This window comes from Syngnathus floridae, chromosome 7 (assembly GCF_059516105.1).
Source record: "Syngnathus floridae isolate MCC-2025c chromosome 7, RoL_Sflo_1.0, whole genome shotgun sequence".
Lineage (NCBI taxonomy): Eukaryota > Metazoa > Chordata > Actinopteri > Syngnathiformes > Syngnathidae > Syngnathus > Syngnathus floridae.
The window spans coordinates 6,370,481-6,388,686 of record NC_142419.1 but is presented as its reverse complement, the minus strand read 5'-3'; the positions used below and the strand labels follow the sequence as shown (position 1 = coordinate 6,388,686).

Here is an 18,206-nt window from a genome sequence, read left to right as displayed (position 1 = left end):
GAGCTGGAGATCACGGCCTGAAGAAGCCAACAGCACCACGTCATCTGCAAAAAGCAGAGACGCGATGCTGAGGTCCCCAAACCGGACCCCCTCAATGCCTCGGCTGCGCCTAGAAATTCTGTCCATAAAAATTATGAACAGAATCGGTGACAAAGGGCAGCCTTGGCGGAGTCCAACCCTCACTGGGAACGAATCCGTCTTACTGCCGGAAATGCGGACCAGACTCTGGCATCGGTGATACAGGGACCGAACCGCCCTTATCAGTTGGCTCGGCACCCCGTACTCCCGAAGCACCCTCCACAGAACCTCCCGAGGGACACGGTCGAACGCCTTCTCCAAGTCCACAAAACACATGTGGACTGGTTGGGCGAACTCCCATGCACCCTCGAGGATCCTGCCGAGGGTGTAGAGCTGGTCCACTGTTCCACGGCCAGGACGAAAGCCACACTGCTCCTCCTGAATCCGAGGTTCTACCTCCTGACGGACCCTCCTCTCCAGCACCCCTGAATAGACCTTACCAGGGAGGCTGAGGAGTGTGATTCCCCTGTAATTGGAACACACCCTCCGGTCCCCCTTCTTAAAGAGGGGAACCACCACCCCAGTCTGCCAATCCAGAGGCACTGTCCCCGATGTCCACGCAACGTTGTAGAGGCGTGTCAGCCATGACAGCCCCACAACATCCAGAGCCCTTAAGAACTCCGGGCGGATCTCATCCACCCCCGGGGCCTTGCCACCGAGGAGTTTTTTGACTACCTCAGTGACTTCGACCCCAGAGATTGGAGAATCCGCCTCAGAGTCTCCAGGCCCTGCTTCCTCAATGGAAGGCGTGTAGGTGGAATTGAGGAGGTCTTCGAAGTATTCTCCCCACCGACTCACGACGTCCCGAGTCGAGGTCAGCAGCACGCCATCCCCACTGTAAACAGTGTTGACGTTGCACTGCTTCCCCCTCCTGAGACGCCGGATGGTGGACCAGAATTTCCTCGAAGCCGTCCGAAAGTCATTCTCCATGGCCTCACCGAACTCCTCCCACGCCCGGGTTTTTGCCTCAGCAACCGCCGAAGCCGCGTTCCGCTTGGCCATCCGGTACCTGTCAGCTGCCTCCGGAGTCCCGCAGGCCAAAACGGCCCGATAGGACTCCTTCTTCAGCTTGACGGCATCCCTTACCGCCGGTGTCCACCAGCGGGTTCGGGGATTGCCGCCACGACAGGCACCAACGACTTTACGGCCACAGCTCCGGTCGGCCGCCTCAACAATGGAGGCGCGGAACATGGTCCACTCAGACTCAATGTCCCCCGCCTCCCCCGGGACGTGGGAAAAGCTCTGCCGGAGGTGGGAGTTGAAGCTCTTCCTGACAGGAGATTCTGCCAGACGTTCCCAGCAGACCCTCACAGAGCGTTTGGGTCTGCCAGGTCGGACCGGCATCTTCCCCCACCATCGGAGCCAACCCACCACCAGGTGGTGATCAGTTGACAGCTCCGCCCCTCTCTTCACCCGAGTGTCCAAAACATGCGGCCGCAAATCCGATGACACGACTACAAAGTCGATCATCGAACTGCGGCCTAGGGTGTCCTGGTGCCAAGTGCACACATGGACACCCTTATGCTTGAACATGGTGTTCATTATTGAAAATCCGTGTCGAGCACAGAAGTCCAACAATAGAACACCGCTCGGGTTCAGATCAGGGGGGCCGTTCCTCCCAATCACGCCCTTCCAGGTCTCACTGTCATTGCCCACGTGAGCATTGAAGTCACCCAGTAGAACGATAGAGTCCCCAGAAGGAGCGCTCTCCAGCACTTCCTCCAGGGACCCCAAGAAGGGTGGGTACTCTGAGCTGCTGTTTGGTGCATAGACACAAACAACAGTCAGGACCCGTCCCCCCACCCGAAGGCGGAGGGAGGCTACCCTCTCGTTCACCGGGGTGAACCCCAATGTGCAGGCGCCCAGCCGGGGGGCAATAAGTATACCCACACCTGCTCGACGCCTCTCACCGTGGGCAACTCCAGAGTGGAAGAGAGTCCAGCTCCTCTCGAGAGGGCTTGTACCGGAACCCAAACTGTGTGTGGAGGCTAGTCCGACTATATCTAGTCGGAATCTTTCTGCCTCGCACACCAGCTCGGGCTCCTTTCCAGCCAGAGAGGTGACATTCCATGTCCCAAGAGCCAGCTTCTGCAGCCGGGGATCAGACCGCCAAGGTCCCTGCCTTTGGCTGCCGCCCAGCTCACAGTGCACCCGACCCCTTCGGCCCCTCCCACAGGTGGTGAGCCCATGGGAAGGGGGACCCACGTTTCCATTTCGGGCTATGCCCGGCCGGGCCCCATGGGCGAAGGCCCGGCCACCAGACGCTCGCCTTCGAGCCCCGCCTCCAGGCCTGGCTCCAGAGGGAGGCCCCGGTGACCCGCGTCTGGGCGAGGGAAAACAAAGTCCATTTATGTTGTTCATCATAAGGGGCTTGGGTGAGCCGTGCTTTGTCTGACCCCTCACCTAGGACCCGTTTGCCATGGGTGACCCTACCAGGGGCATGAAGCCCCCGACAACATGGCTCCTAGGATCATAGGGGCACGCAAACCCCTCCACCACGATAAGGTGACGACTCGCGGAGGGGCGTTGACGTCAACAGGGTCAATTTTTCATTTTTCCACATAATTATTCTCCAGGCCTTTAAATCTGGAAAGTCAATAAATCTGAGCAAATTACAGCACATCTCACTGTTCTGAAGCGACTGGACGCATTGCAGGTATGGAATGTTATTCCCATTGGCAAGCGTTTTTGGAGGAGAATTTTGTAACGTGACAGCGTTTTAAGAATGTATTCCAACAATCGTCTCTTTCCTTACACATTTATTTGTTGTTGTGCCCCCACATATTAATTAGCTCGGATAATGTGTAAAAAAAAACTTTCTGGCCTTCAAGGGAATATAAAATCAGGATCTATTCAAGACAAACTTGCCTCTTTGTGATGCTAATGTTCAAAACCGTCTTGATTGACTTGCTCAAATTCCCTGTAGAACCTTTGCTGAATAACATTTCTTATTCCAACCAAGCGCTTGTCATTTTGTACGCTGACGTGCCTTCACTCTAACAATAGGCTTTGATCTTTGTGGGTTTTGCGGGTAATCAAATAAAGTAGTGTTCTTTTTACCCAGGAATTCTTTAGTTATGGTCCTGCCACATCCGCATAATGACTGGTGATTTCTTCCTTTTTGCTCACAGGCTCCAGAATGATTTTATCTGGAAATGTAAACTGTTTTCAGGATGTTCCTGTTGTATTGTTCTCACAAGCGATTACCGACCAAGCTCCGGTTGTTTACAAAAAGGACTGATCACGGGATCACGGGATGACGAAGATGACGAAGGGCCCCACGTACTACTGGCATCATTAGCGGCTTTGTTTCCAAGTGACACGGAGGACGAAGTGTTTGAAGGATATAAGGATTTGGAGTTACACAGAAGGTTTGAAAAACTATTATGGCTTTTACACACGCCCGGTCCTACTCTACGGTGCTCTCTTTCACCTCCGTGGATAGAAGTCGGCGGCCGGCGCTCGGCCGGGTGGATGTCCGGGGACGATGGATGGGGCTCGGTCATGGCTTTTATGCACACCCGGTCCTATTCTATGTAACTCTCTTCGACCTCCGTGGCTGGTAGTCCACGCCACCACACGCCTGGAAGTTTGTTTTGTTAAATAAAAAGCCGTTTACCAAACCCACGTCTTTCCTTGTTCTTTATCGCTACAATATAGTTATATACTAGATCTGTGGAATAACGACGGGCTGACGTCAGGGTGCACGCGCGGTGTTGTTGACAAAGGACGAGGAATTTGATCGATGGATTTAATGATTTAGAGTGCACAGATGGTTTGATAATATTGCTTATATAATAATTATTTGATATCAAATTTATATATCGTTATATGGCCCTGTGGAATATTTTGAAGTGCAAGCGCCGTCAGCGGCGCACACCCATTGTTGACAAAGGACGATCGATTGATTTAATGAATTGGAGTGACACAGATGGTTTTATAAACGTGTTATTTATGTAATAGATTTTTTTTTAATAACTCTGAATGTTACGTCAGGCCCGTTCTCAGCTCTTCGTTTGTGTTTGTCACGTTAGCATACCTATCGTTTAGCCTGTTGTTGCTCGTTCATGTCTGTTCTTGGTGTTGGATTTTGTTGAATAAATTTTCCCCCAAAATGTGACTTGTGCTCCGGAGCGACTTATATATGTTTTTCACGTTATTGTGTATTTTATGGCTAATGCGACCTATATTCCGGAGCGACTTTTAGTCAGAAAATTATGGTATTAAGTTCAGGAAGTAATGCCTTTTTTAACTGAAGGTCATACACGTCTGGTTCCCCCCCTTCACTGCACAAGCTGACCTGAAAAAGCTTTTAATTGTGATTAACTGAAATATCAAAACTGTTCTAAAGACCAAGACCACCACATTACCATACTACCAACTGTCATCTTGGCTTCTCTTATATTTAGTTTTAACCTTACAATTTAGTGTCTGAATGCCTTCGCTCTATTAAGATCTTTTTAGTGCTTTTATTTGTTGCTTTAAATAACTTTTTCACCTAGACAGCGTAGCAACTCTGTTTCCACCCCTCAAATAGTAAATCTTTGTGTGCAAGAGGTCAAGCCTGAATGAAAGCTCAATGTCCCCCAGCGACACCCAGCCTATTAAATTTACTCATCACAAGACTTTGAATCCAACAGCTATGCAAAAGGCTTTAGGAGAACATAATGAGATCACCTGTGAACAATTTTGATCAATGGCAGAATGTAAAACCAACAGAACTACCCCAACGAGAAGCACTTACTGCTTTGAGAACACAGGTGAGTGCTTAGATTTGAATAATCTTGCTGACAATTTAGCTTGGTTTGGGTCAAGACATTGCATTGACCAATGGTAGATTGGAAGGTCACCAGAATGACTGTTGGATTTGGTCCACAATTTCGGAAGCGCGCTAGCCGCGCCTCACGGCAAAAGCCATAGCAGATCATCTGTTATCCAATTCACTCACTGCGTGCTAGTTTTCTTTCTTCAGTTTTAGGAAAAGAATAAGACACAAACAAAAATTAGACTTACACAGGTTAGTTGAGTTCAATTACAATTGTAAAAAAAAAAAATGTTTTCAGGAACAATACAAAACAGCGCTGGGCTTTTCGTGCAGCACTGCTCAAGAGCAGAAAGTCCCCATTCAGTAAAGCAACGTTCAAAGTTCTTTGGTCAGTTTATGTTCAGTTGCATATGGGCCGAGTTTGATGGGTGATGAGTCCATGGGGGTGGGGCAAGTTCGCAGGAGAGGTATTCCATGGGAGTGGGTGCTGGTTCAGTGAGAGCTGATTCCGTGGGGGTGGGTGCTGATTAAGTGCGATTCAGTGTGTGTGTGTGTGGGGGGTTGACTTGGTGGGGGCTGTTGTTTTCCATCCCGTCTTTCGGCCTTGGCGGTTACTTTTGGCCGGGTTCTTGGCTGTTTTCCTTCTGCCGCTCTCCCTCTGGCACCTCTGCTGGTTTTATCTCCAAGTGTACTTCCTGTAAACATTTTCCTCCATTCTTGCACAACCAACCTTCTACATACATCCACTTCACCCACTGTCGCACATTGTCCATTCATCATCCTATCAATTTGTCATTTTGCACGAAATTATGTGAAGTTTTGGGTGTGACATAATCGGTTTGTTAATGTTTCCTGACTATGCAAGGTTCTTACTCACCACATTCCATGCATTTTACATTCTATTACCATATTTTCCGGACTATAAGTCGCTCCTGTGTATAAATCGCACCAGCCATAAAATGCCCCAAAAAGTGAAAAAAAACATAAGTCGCTCCGGAAAATAAGTCGCATTTTGGGGGGCAATTTATTCGACAAAATCCCAAACCAAAAAGTCATGAACGAGCAACAACAGGCTAAACAATAGCAACAACAGGCTAAACGATAGGTATGCGAACGTGACAAACACAAACAAAGAGCTGAAAACGGGCCTGACGTAACATATAGAGTGATTAAGGACAACTATTACATGAATAACATGTTTATAAAACCATCGGTGTCACTCCAATTCATTAAATCCATCTATCGTTCGATACGATAGCAACAGGCTAAACGATAGGTATGCTAACGTGACAAACACAAACGAGGAGCTGAGAACGGGCCTGACGTAACATATAGAGTGATTTAGGACAACTATTACATAAATAACATGTTTATAAAACCATCGGTGTCACTCCAATTCATTAAATCCATCGATCGTTCGGTACGATAGCAACAGGCTAAACGATAGGTATGCTAACGTGACAAACCCAAACGAAGAGCTGAGAATGGGCCTGACGTAACATAGAGTTATTAAAGAAAACGATTACATGAATAACACGTTTATAAAATCATCGGTGTCACTCCAATTCATTAAATCCATCGATTGTCCTTTGTCAACAATGGGTGCGCGCGGCTGAGGGCGCTTGCACTTCAAAATATTCCACAGGCTCATATAACGATAGATAAACTATATTTCAAATAACTATAATATAAGCAATAATATCAAACCATCCGTGCACTTTAAATCCATTAAATCCATCGATCAAATTCCTCGTCAACATCGCCGCGCGTGCGCCCTGACGTCAGCCTCGTCTTTATTCCACAGATCTAGTATATAACTAACTATATTGTAGCGTTAACAAAGTACAAGGATAGACGTGGGTTTGGTAAACGGCTCTTTATTAAACAAAACAAACTTCCAAGCGTGTGGCGGCGTGGACTTCCAGACACGAGAGCTCCATGGCATAGGACCGGGCGTGCATAATGGCCATGTCCGAGTCCCATGCACCGTTCGCGGACAGCGACTCGGCCGAGCGCCGGCCCCCGACTCAGTAGATTAGGACCGGGCGTGCGTAAAAGCCATAATAGTTTTTCAAACCTTCTATGTCACTCCAAATCCTTATTTCCTTCAAACTCTTAGAAATGATCACCGCTAATGATGCCGGTAGTCCTTACGTGGGTACGTTTGTCCTTTATGTAAACAACCGCCGCGCCGCGCCACTGACGTCACTTGAAATAGTAATCCCTTGGTACATCACGGTTCTCCAAACTTTCTTTCTGCTGCTCGACTGCTGTTTTCAGCTGCATATTTTACAATTTGAAGTTTGTGACCTGCAAAATATGAGTTTCTTTTTGGTGCCATTTTTCTTAAGCCCACCCAGTTGATGAGTCACGACCAACAGTGAAATTTAGAGCGACCTCATCCAGTTTCGTCTGAAAATGTAAATTTTTTCAGATGTAGTTTTTTGTTTCGTTTATTTGGTTGTTTTATCAAAGTCAGTCTGCTTTGTTGTCTTCCCCCCCCCCCCATATACCAAGACACACAGATTGAAATTACGTTCTCACTATCCCTCAGTGAGATAGTACACATATGCATACAAGCAACACAAAAAAAACCAAGAAGGCACAAACAATGAATAAATAAGTGTTGAATAAATGATAAACAAATAATAAATAATAATAATAATAATAAATATAAGAGGAGCAAAAATGGAGCAAGTGTACATACAGCAGACAGTGGACTTGGATATGGTGCTTTAAAGTGTTAATTGCTTTATTTGATTGAATATGTTCAACATAAAGATATAAAAGCATGTGAAGTGATCAACTATACTAAAAATAACATGGGTAGTGGTCAACTATACTTGTAAGTGATGTCTTAATGATCAAGTAAACATTTGTGAAAAAAAACACAAGTCGCTCCTGAGTATAAGTCGCCCCCCACCCAAACTATGGAAAAAAACACGATTTATAGTCCAGAAATTACGGTACTTACTTAATTACTTTCATCACATTCTTATTTTAATCATGCTTCCAACCATATCTTTTCATTGTTAGGCAAAACGTTTCCCTGTCCAGAACATTATGTAATAATCCATGGCTGGAATCTAGCATTAGGCAACATACGACGTCACATCAAGCATTGATCAAAACACAAGGCATAATTAAATACTGAACTATCTTATACGTCTTTGGCAGTGTTCCCGATTTACAAAACCATCAGGCATGCATTAAACAGTTCATTAAGGGTCATTAAGCTATTCAGGCAAGATACCAAAAAGTATTTGCTATTTCAAAGTGCACAGACATTAAAGGAAACAACTTTGACCAAGGGTAGAAGGAAAACCAACATAACTACCCCAACGAGAAGCACTTACTGCTTTCAGAACACAGGTGAGTGCTTAGGTTTGACTAATCTTGCTGACAATTCAGTCAAGACATTGCATTGAACAATTTTGACCAATGGTAGATTGGAAAGTCACCAGGACGACCCCAACGAGAAGCACTTACTGCTTGGTTGGGGTCAAGACATTGCATTGAAAAATTTTGACCGATGGTAGAAGGAAACAACCAACAGAACTACCCCAACGAGAAGCACTTACTGCTTTCAGAACACAGGTGAGTGCGTAGGTTTGAGTAATTTTGCTGACATTTTCGCTTGGTTGGGGTCAAGAGATTGCATTGAACAATTTTGACCAATGGTAGGTAGATTGGAACGTCACCGGGACTACCCCTAACGAGAAGCACTTACTGCTTTCAGAACACAAGTGAGTGCTTCGGTTTGAGTAATCTTGCTCACATATTAGCATGCTCACCTGGAAATTTCTAAAGGCACATCCATACAGTGCCACTATGGAAACAAATCATGACGATCATGTCTGTCTGACTGCCCCAACAAGCAGCACTTACTATTTCCAAATTCAAGCAAGTGTTTGAGTTGGGTAAATGCAACATTCCCTGATGGACCATACCTGCCATGTCAAACTTCTTCCTGCTTCCTTGGGTAGAGAAGTTGTGCGGTCTTCTTAAATACAAATTTCAGCCATTGAAACTGAACTCCGCCTTTCACGCATTTAAATGTCAAAGGGGGGGTGGTGACGTCAGGAATGTATTGGGGTTAATGGATGGTTATACCGTATTTGCCGGTGTATTGGTCGACCTTTTTCGATCCAAAATCGACCGAAAAAAATCGACCTCGACTTATACACCGAGTCATAAAATTTAACTTCGTATTCATCGCTTCAAATGTGATGGTAACCAAGGCCGTTTCTCATGCATCTCATTGTGCGTTGCACTTAGAAAATTTGAACCGGGTGGCGTGCGCGAGTGCGCGGCCCGCTGGAAGTCAAATGAGGCGCCGCGACCACCTCCGCGGTGCTTATAAACAGCCGATCCGCTCGGCGGGGGCTATTTTCGGCCACTTGGCTCGTGCGCACGGCCTCCCGGATGTGCCGGGCGGGTGCGCGAGCTCGCCGGCCGCTGGAAGTCGAATGAGGCGCCGCGACCACCTCCGCGGTGCTTATAAACAGCCGATCCGCTCGGCGGGGGCTATTTTCGGCCACTTGGCTCGTGCGCACGGCCTCCTGGATGTGCCGGGCGGGTGCGCGAGCTCGCCGGCCGCTGGAAGTCGAATGAGGCGCCGCGACCACCTCCGCGGTGCTTATAAACAGCCGATCCGCTCGGCGGGGGCTATTTTCGGTCACTTGGCTCGTGCGCACGGCCTCCCGGATGTGCCGGGCGGGTGCACGAGCTCGCCGGCCGCTGGAAGTCCAATGAGGCGCCGCGATCTCCTCCGCGGTGCTTATAAAGTGCCGATCCGCTCGGCTTGGAGCTATTTCCGGCCTCCCGTTGGTGCCGGGCGGCGTGCGCGAGCTCGCCGGCCGCGATCTCCTCCGCGGTGCTTATAAACAGCCGCATGCGCACGGCCTCCCGGAATTTGAACACATTTCGTCAATAAATTTCGCATATTGAATTTTGAAGTTTAATATAATGCAACAATTGAGCTCGACTTATACAAAGGATATATCATAAAATCGTAAATTTCCGTCGAATTTTAGGGGGTCGACTTATACACCGAGTCGACCTGTACACCGGCAAATACGGTAATTGTTGTCAATTCATGCGATCGTTATCAGTGGGAACAGCTGTTTTCTGAGAAATTCACTGCCGCGACAACCCCAAAAGGAAGCACTTGTGAAAACAAAAACATTGGTGTTTCAATTTGAGGTCATCACAAAGTGACTACGTGAATATTTTTCAGTAATGCAAAGGAAAGTTCCCACCATGTCCCAAGGGCCAGGAACTTGATGTTTGTGCAGCAACAATACCCCAACAAAAGCACTTACTGCTGTAAAAATCCCAGTCAGTACAATTGTTTGGGGTGTGTTAATGACCAAGAACATCATGCGATTGCAAATGAATGCTGAAACTCCCGAGAATAGGTTCTGGAACAGGAAAATCGTCAAGGCCTCCATTTGACATGGTCATGATTTGATATCAACTTTTGAAAAAACAGTTTGGAAAGTTCAAAGCCTACCCCAATGAGAAGCACTTACCGCTTTCAGAACACAAGCAAGTGCTTCGGTTTGAGTAATCTTGCTGACATATTAGCATGCTCAACTTGGTTGAGGTCAAGACATGAAATTGAACAATCGTGGTAGAAGGAAGAACCAACAGAACTACCCCAACGAGAAGCACTTACTGCTTTCAGGACACAGGCGAGTGCTTTGGTTCGAGTAATCTTGCTGGCAATTTCGCTTGGTTGGAGTCAAGACATTGCATTGAACTTGAATTTGGACCAGTCTTAGATTGGGAAGTCACCAAGACTACCCCAACGAGAAGCACTTACAGCTTTCAGAAACCAGTTGAGTGCTTAGGTTTGAGTAATCATGCTGACAATTTAGCTTGGTTGGGATCAAGACATTGCATTGAACAATTTTGACCAAGGGTCGGTAGATTGGAAAGTTACCAGGACTACCCCAACGAGAAGCACTTACTGCTTTGAGAACACAAGTGAGTGCTTAGGTTTGAGTAATCTTGCTGGAAATTTCTAAAGGTACATCCATATAGTGCCTCTTGGCGATCTTGTCTGCCTGACTGCCCCAACAAGCAGCACTTACTCTTTTCAAATTCAAGCAAGTGTTTGACTTGGGCAAATGCAATGGACTTAGAGTTCAGGTCTTCCTTCTTATGAGCATTGCCAGTTTTAGTTCGTCAAACGTCTTCCTGCTTCCTTGGGTAGAGAAGTTGTGCAGTCTTCCTAAATACAAATTTCAGCTATTGAAGCTAAACTCAGCCTTTCACGCATATAAATGTAAAAGGGATGATGTGATGTCAGGAATGTATTGCGTCTAATGAATGGGCTATAATCGTTGTCAATTCATGCAATCGTTATCAGTGAGAACAGCTGTTTCTGAGTAATTCACCGCCGCGACGACCCCAAAAGGAAGCACTTGTGAAAATAAAACCAACGGTGTTTCAATTTGAGGTCATCACAAAGTGACTACGTGAATATTTTGATGCATGCAAAAGCAGCAAAAATCATCCAGGAATTGAAATCCTGCCATTTCCCAATGGCCAGGAACTTCATGTTTGTGCTGCAACAATACCCCAACAAAAGCAATTACTGCAGATAAAATACCAGTCAGTACAATTGTATTGGGTGTGTTAATGACCAAGAACGTCATGCTATTGCAAATGAATGCTGAAACTCCCGAGAATAGGTTTTGGAACAGGAGACTCGTCAAGGCCTCCATTTGATATGGTCATGATTTGATATCAACTTTTGAAAAGACAGTTTGGAAAGTCACCAAGACTACCCCAATGAGAAGCACCTACTGCTTTCAGAACACAGGTTTGAGTAATCTTTCCTACAACTTAGCATGCTCAGCTTGGTTGAGGTCCGAGACATTAAAGTGAACAATTTTGACCAATGGTAGAAGGAAAAACCAACAGAATTGCCCCAACAAGAAGCATTTACTGCATTCAAAACACAGGCGAGCGCTTAGGTTTGAGTAATCTTGTTGACAATTTGGCTTGGTTGGGGACAAAACATTGCATTGAACAATTTTGACCAATGGTAGATTTGATATGACTATCCAACCAGGACTAACCCAACGAGAAGCACTTACTGCTTTCAGAACACACGTGAATGCTTAGGTTTGACTAATCTTTCGATATATTAGTATGCTCACCTGGAAATTTATACAAAGATATATATTTTTTCCTAATTTGATATGGTCTAGGTCACATCCATATAGTGCCAAGAGGGAACTCTGCCCTACTTAAAGTTTCATATTTGTATAGGGATGCAATGAGGCATTGGCTGCATTGCAAATGGATATCCTGTTCTGACATGGTTGTTCAGTGTTGCTCAAGTCAGGCTCAATGACGAGGTCACAGTACAATGACCTTGATGACCGTTGTGTTAACCCAAACCCGGGCAAAATATGGGCCGCGGGCCATATCCGGCCCTTTGTGCGTCTCTGTCCGGCCCGCAATCATAAATTACATTTGATTACAACTTAATAAATAAAAAAAAATCAGTGTCGTACATGCAATACAACTGTGCTGCTTTTATTTTGAAAGGCGTTGCACTTCCGTGTAGCGTGCGTGCATATGAGCTGTGCATGTAGGTGAAAAGCGAAGTAATGCTGCCCTCAAAATGTGTGCTGACGCGGAGAAAAGAAAAGTTGACAAGGAGTGCCGTGTTTTCAACAAGACATGGACTGCCAAGTATTTCTTTACAGAGCTGAAAGGTAAAGCCTCGTACCTGGTTTGTGGCACACAGGTCGCTGTGTTTAAAGAATATAACTTGAGTCGCCACTACACAACCAAGCATGAGGAAAAATACAGAAATCTGTCTAATAAAGAGCGCATAACAGAGTGATGTGTTGATATGTTTCTATAAATGTGTTGTAATTCACAGTTTGAGGAAAAGTTAAAGTTAAGAATAAATTGTACTGATTAATGATTTTTTTATTTGACCTATACACCACAATTTCACATAGCCTAATATAAATATAAACAGAATAATTGTAGTCTTATAATTACCAGTACCAGCTATATAAAATAAATAATTTAGCGCATATTACAATGGAATAAAGTTGAGCAGGTTTAAATTATTGTTGGTGTGGCCCTCTGACATAACTCGGGTTTTTCATGTGGCCCCTTGTAAAAATTAATTGCCCACCCCTGTGTTAACCGGTCGTGATGGGAGTTCAACAGACTGGCGTTTGCATGATATCACTTTTTCTTTTTCTTTAATAAAGTGTCTTTCTTAGCCTGAAAAAAAAATAGACAATACAAATAAACGTATGATTATAAAATATGATTAACCCAAAATCCAGTTTTTTTCAATGTTTCAAACCTGAAACTCTTGTGTATTTTCAAATTTCAGATGGCTGGATGTGAGTGTGGCCAATCTGACATGTACCAGATATTGGGTCCATTACCTTCAGGTCATCCAGGAGTCTGTATGGCCAGGAGGAGTTTTGCCCACCTCACCTCAAATAGAACGAAGTCAGCAGCAGCAGGACAACACCAAGAATCAAGCCTTGTATTGTCTTATGAATCTTCTGCCAGGTACACAATTTGAGTTTCACTATAGTGGAAGCGCTAAGGTTGAATGAAATCAATCCAAATCCTACAAGATAACTGTTGCAACACTGTCACTTGCATGTTTTCACAGCAATGATGTGTGGATGAGGCTTTTTTGCTTGACTCTGATTTTTATGATTTCATTTCAAGTTGTTTTGTTTAGGTATAAACTGATTATTAGATGTGATATTTGGCATTTTGGCACATACCGTATTGGCCCAAATATATTACGGTGTTTTTTGCATTGAAATAAGACTGAAAAAGTGGGGATCGTCTTACATTCGGGGTCGAGACGTTATACCCATTCACAACGCTATATGGCGCCAAATATCTTTAAAGTGAATGCTTAACTTAATTCCCCAGGCCAAAGCGAACCCCTGTCACGAAGAAGAAAAATAAAAATAGCGGTAGCACGAAGAAGAAAAATAAAAAATAGCGGGAAGCAGTGTTCCCTCTAATTTTTCAAGTGTCCGTGCAAACACACAAGGTCCCTGTGCACACTGTGGACCACTTTGTGCACCACCAGATTAAATAATAAATAAATACATAAATACCTACCTACCTACATACATACATACACACATAAATAAATAAAATATTGTCAATGTGAACTTTAACTTGCTCGGGGGGTCCGATTTTGTTTTGTGTGACAGCTCGTTCCTTTTCTGTTGGTGTTTTGCGCTCTCTTGCAATAATGTGCCGATCCCCTGTCCCATCTCGAGTCTTTGTACAATTCCAACAGCTTTCAAATGACATTTCTGCTGAATGTGACGCTTGAGGTAGTCCAACTTCCATTCCTTCCATATTTTTCCCTCCGTAAACTTGCCCGCCACTTTGGCTTCACTCCATGTTTTGCAGAGGAGACCTTTCTCATTCGAAAAAATCTCACCCAGTTTCACCGTTTCCTCTTGTACTTGCACACACTCCGACAGCCATTCAATCTTCCAAGAACTGACGCATCTCTTATTTATTTTAGCTTGGCCAGTGGATGTGTCGCTGCTCATTCGTTTCGTCACGATTAGCTAATTTAGCATTTGCATCACTTGACTCCACCGCACTGTCGTTAGCCAGCTAACCTGCGCGGCACGGATGGGCAGGACACATGTTCAAGCACTGTCAATCCTATGATTGGCTATGTAGCATATGTAGCATAAGTGAACAATATCATATCATTGGCTGGACACCTGTCAATTCCTGAAAGCACAGAAAGAAAATCATTCATCCACCTAATTAATTAATCTAATTAGATGAGATTACGTCTAACATTACATATTAATCACTCAGTTTATGCAGATTTTTTTTGTGCGCGCAGTATGGACTTTCTTGTGCGCAGAGACTGCATGACCAGTGCACAATTGCGCACCTTAGAGGGAACACTGGCGGTAAGAAAGAAAAGAGAAGAAAATAAGAGAAGCGATAACAGAAAATGGAGAAACAGTAGGTTTATTTACATTTTAAAAAACAGAAGCCATTTACGTATTTACAAATGTGATTGCACTTTAGTTTACATATTTAAATGTTCAGATATTAAGATGTGATAGACAGTTTTTGCATGATTTGAATGAGGCAAAATAACATGCTTTTTCTCTCGAATATATTGTTATAATCATTTTTTTCAGATGCACTGTACTTATTTTCTGTATAAATATTAAATTTGGTGTTCAAAAAGACTTCAAACTTGAGTCTTGAAAAAGAGGGGGTCGTCTTATAATCAGGGTCGTCTTGTATTTGGGCCAATACGGTACTGATTCTTTTTAAATCCAAGAGCCATTGAGATTGATGTAAAACTTCAGAGTCCTTTTTTTTCTTTCTTTCCAATTCTGAACGCTCTATTAGAGATGCTGTTGACACTTTTCACTTTTTGATTTTGGTAGAATTTAAAAGACCGCTAACAACCAGATGGTCCAATTTTTAATAAAAAGCCCGGTTTAGGTATTTTGTTTGCTCAGCAGTCACTTATCAATATCAATCAGTTTCGGAGCTAAAAAAAAATTGTAATTGCCCCTTAATGCCCTTTTTACAAAATACCATTTTACAACCGTTCTCAGACATTTTCAACATTCAAGAGCTTTCATAGATTGATTCTGGAGCTATTTTTGACCACTTTAAAGTAGTTAAAAATAACAGTTGCTGTGGAGACAGAACAATTGGATTGATTTGTGAAGAAACCAAGTGGCATGTACTAATATAAAGAAATACACTCTTCTGACGCTAATATCAGTCTGACGTCGCAGTTTTCAGCCTAAATGTGGGTGGGCCAAAGTCTGCTAAACAATCAGGAAATATAATTTTTTTAAATCAAGTCAGTTTATAACTATTTCATTAAGTGCCACTCTTTGAAATATTAGAGAGGAACTTTTAAAAAACAAGGATAAGTGAAATATCACCATCTGTTATTCTGAAAATTGCAAAACTTTATTTAATGTAAAAAGTGTTCGGGAGCGAATCATTTGATTCCAATTTTGACCTTCTGACCAGGAGGATACCATTTAACACTCGTGTCCAAAAAAGTGTCAAAGGGAGCATTTTCTCACTTGCGCAACTTTGAATTGCATTATTAAAACTTTCTTGCAATTCCCTAATGCTGAAAAACTAATACACTGGTTCATGACCACTAGGCTTACTTTCGTGCTCTCTTAGTAGGCTGCTCCAGTATGTCTTTAGAAAAGATTCTTCAACTGGCATGGCAGACATTGTTAAACGTGGTAAAAAGTTCATACGCAGTAATACACAAGTGAAGGAAATAAACAAGCCATTTAAAACAGCACATTCCCCCACCTTGTAAATCGATTGGTGATATTTTTTTTTATTTTTTTTTTTTATAACTTTGTGATCAGTGATAGACCACATAAATCCTGAATGTGTCAAATCTGTTGTAGTCAACACTGCTGTTTCTTTCATAGCCAAACCCAAATGTACACAAGGAACAGGTGCTTCCCATACTTTGATATGAAAATAATTTAGGCAGTCATTTTATTTCCTTTCCTCGCCTTTGTGTTCACAGACATAGTCACAGATTTGCTCAGCTCCACGAAGTACAAACTCAGTTGGGAGTCTGTCTTTGATTCCTTCCAAAACCCCTACATTAACAGGTAAGTGTGGACCCGATGAACGCATTATGTGAATTAAAGTTTAATGATCTGATTCTAGTGATTCAGTAGTCAATTGCTGTTCCCATTACTAATTAAACTCCTGTGTTCTGTTTCGTTAGACATCTGGTTTACAGCATCTGTGACCTTTTAGTGGAGTTCCTTGTTCCTGAATTACCAGAGCAAAGCTTTCAAAGTAGTTTGCTGCAGAGCCTTTCCAAAAACCCGGAAAAAGTCGTGGCATGAGAAAACAACCCAAATGAGCTGTTACACATCTTGCCCCCCCCCCCCCCCCCTCATGGTTTCCCAAACCTTTCCAGTTCAAGATGCACACTGGAAATTCAATTCCCGCTCAGAACCCAAACCAACTGAAATATAACCATGTGCTGCCATAACGTCAACATATTGTTCTTAAACCAATAATAAATGATCCAGCGAGCTTGAGCTATATTATAAGCATTTTGCCAAATTTGTGTGTGTTTACTTGACAATCAACAATGTAGTTTACACTATTTTACACTGACAGTTGCTCGGTAATAATAATAATAATAAATAGCATCATAACTGAATCCGGTTTGTTGGGTTCCTGCTCCATAGGTTTGGTAAATCATACCCTCATACAAGTAAGTGTTACACAAAAATAGCAACAATGTTCTTTCCAGAGAACAATAAGAAATTCTTTCTGGTTAGTGTCAGGATGTTCTTTCTGATGAAGCGTTTTTTTCTTTTCCTTTTTTTGCCTTATAACTGCTGTGCAGAATCCTAATTTAAGTGAATCAAAGTGCCCATATCCAGCGAGTGACTACTGATCATGTGTTTGATTATAATAATGTTATGGTGTCACTTTACATATTATTACATTACATTATTTACATATTAACATAAAGAAAAACTGCAATTTATGACCAATGTTTCTAATATCATCTAATCTCGCAGGAAGTAAGAACATGGAATATCCTGATTATAATTGCACTGCGGGTAATCATGTCGTTAAAAAAATCAACTGAAGAGTTGAATGTTCATGTATACATGTACAGGTGTGCACAACATTTTTGTCATAGCTTTGCTGCAGGTGATGGGATGTTTTGAATGCCAAAATGCACGCTTTTGTGTGCCATATATCCACTTTGATGTATTTATTCCACTTTGTCATGATCATAGTGCAACATTAAATTGAATGTCACAGCTGTGTAAAATGCTTTAATTGTCAAATTGAGCATTCACACATATGGGCAATATAGAGCCTAAAGTTACCCTAACGTGCATATGGGTGCCATGTCAACCGTTGTTTGCCAGATTTTCTCCCCAAATTACCACTATTGCCCACTGCTGTTGTCCAAATTAAGATCCTCATCACATAGTCCCTTGGCCCCCAGAAGCCAGAAGATGTGGCAAAACAATTTATTACCGTAATTTTCGGACTATAAGTCGCATTTTTTTCCCCCACAGTTTGGGTGGGGGGGTGACTTATAATAAGGAGCGACTTGTGTTTTTCAAAAACAAAAAAAAAAGTGAAACCGCAATAAACGAACCGCAATGTAGCAAGGGATTACTGCAGGGTTGTGGACTCTATCGGATTTTTGCACCGAGTCCGAGTCCGGCCTCTTGACCATCGAGTCTGAGTCCGGCTGTCCATTTTTTCTGTAAATTTATGTGACTGCTTAGTCTTTATTCAAGGCTAATTTAGATCAAAATCT

The 18,206-nt window shown here is 43.5% G+C and overlaps 1 protein-coding gene across 5 annotated transcripts in view; it reads left to right on the top strand.

Moving 5' to 3' along the window:
* The window catches only part of snx19b (sorting nexin 19b), a 45,158-nt gene extending 28,080 nt beyond the window's left edge, over window positions 1-17,078 (top strand). The window contains exons 12-14 of one of the 5 annotated variants that reach the window (XM_088380860.1): window positions 13,221-13,405; window positions 16,425-16,512; window positions 16,632-17,078. In XM_088380860.1, the coding sequence (XP_088236986.1) occupies window positions 13,221-13,405; window positions 16,425-16,512; window positions 16,632-16,755 (397 nt within the window). In that variant the 3' untranslated portion in view covers window positions 16,756-17,078. Of the gene's footprint in view, window positions 1-3,209; window positions 3,673-13,220; window positions 13,406-16,424; window positions 16,513-16,631 lie in introns of those variants that run through there. The other 4 variants (XR_015859437.1, XM_088380861.1, XM_088380859.1 and 1 more) reach the window with 4 other exon arrangements.
* Window positions 17,079-18,206: the final 1,128 nt, after the last annotated feature.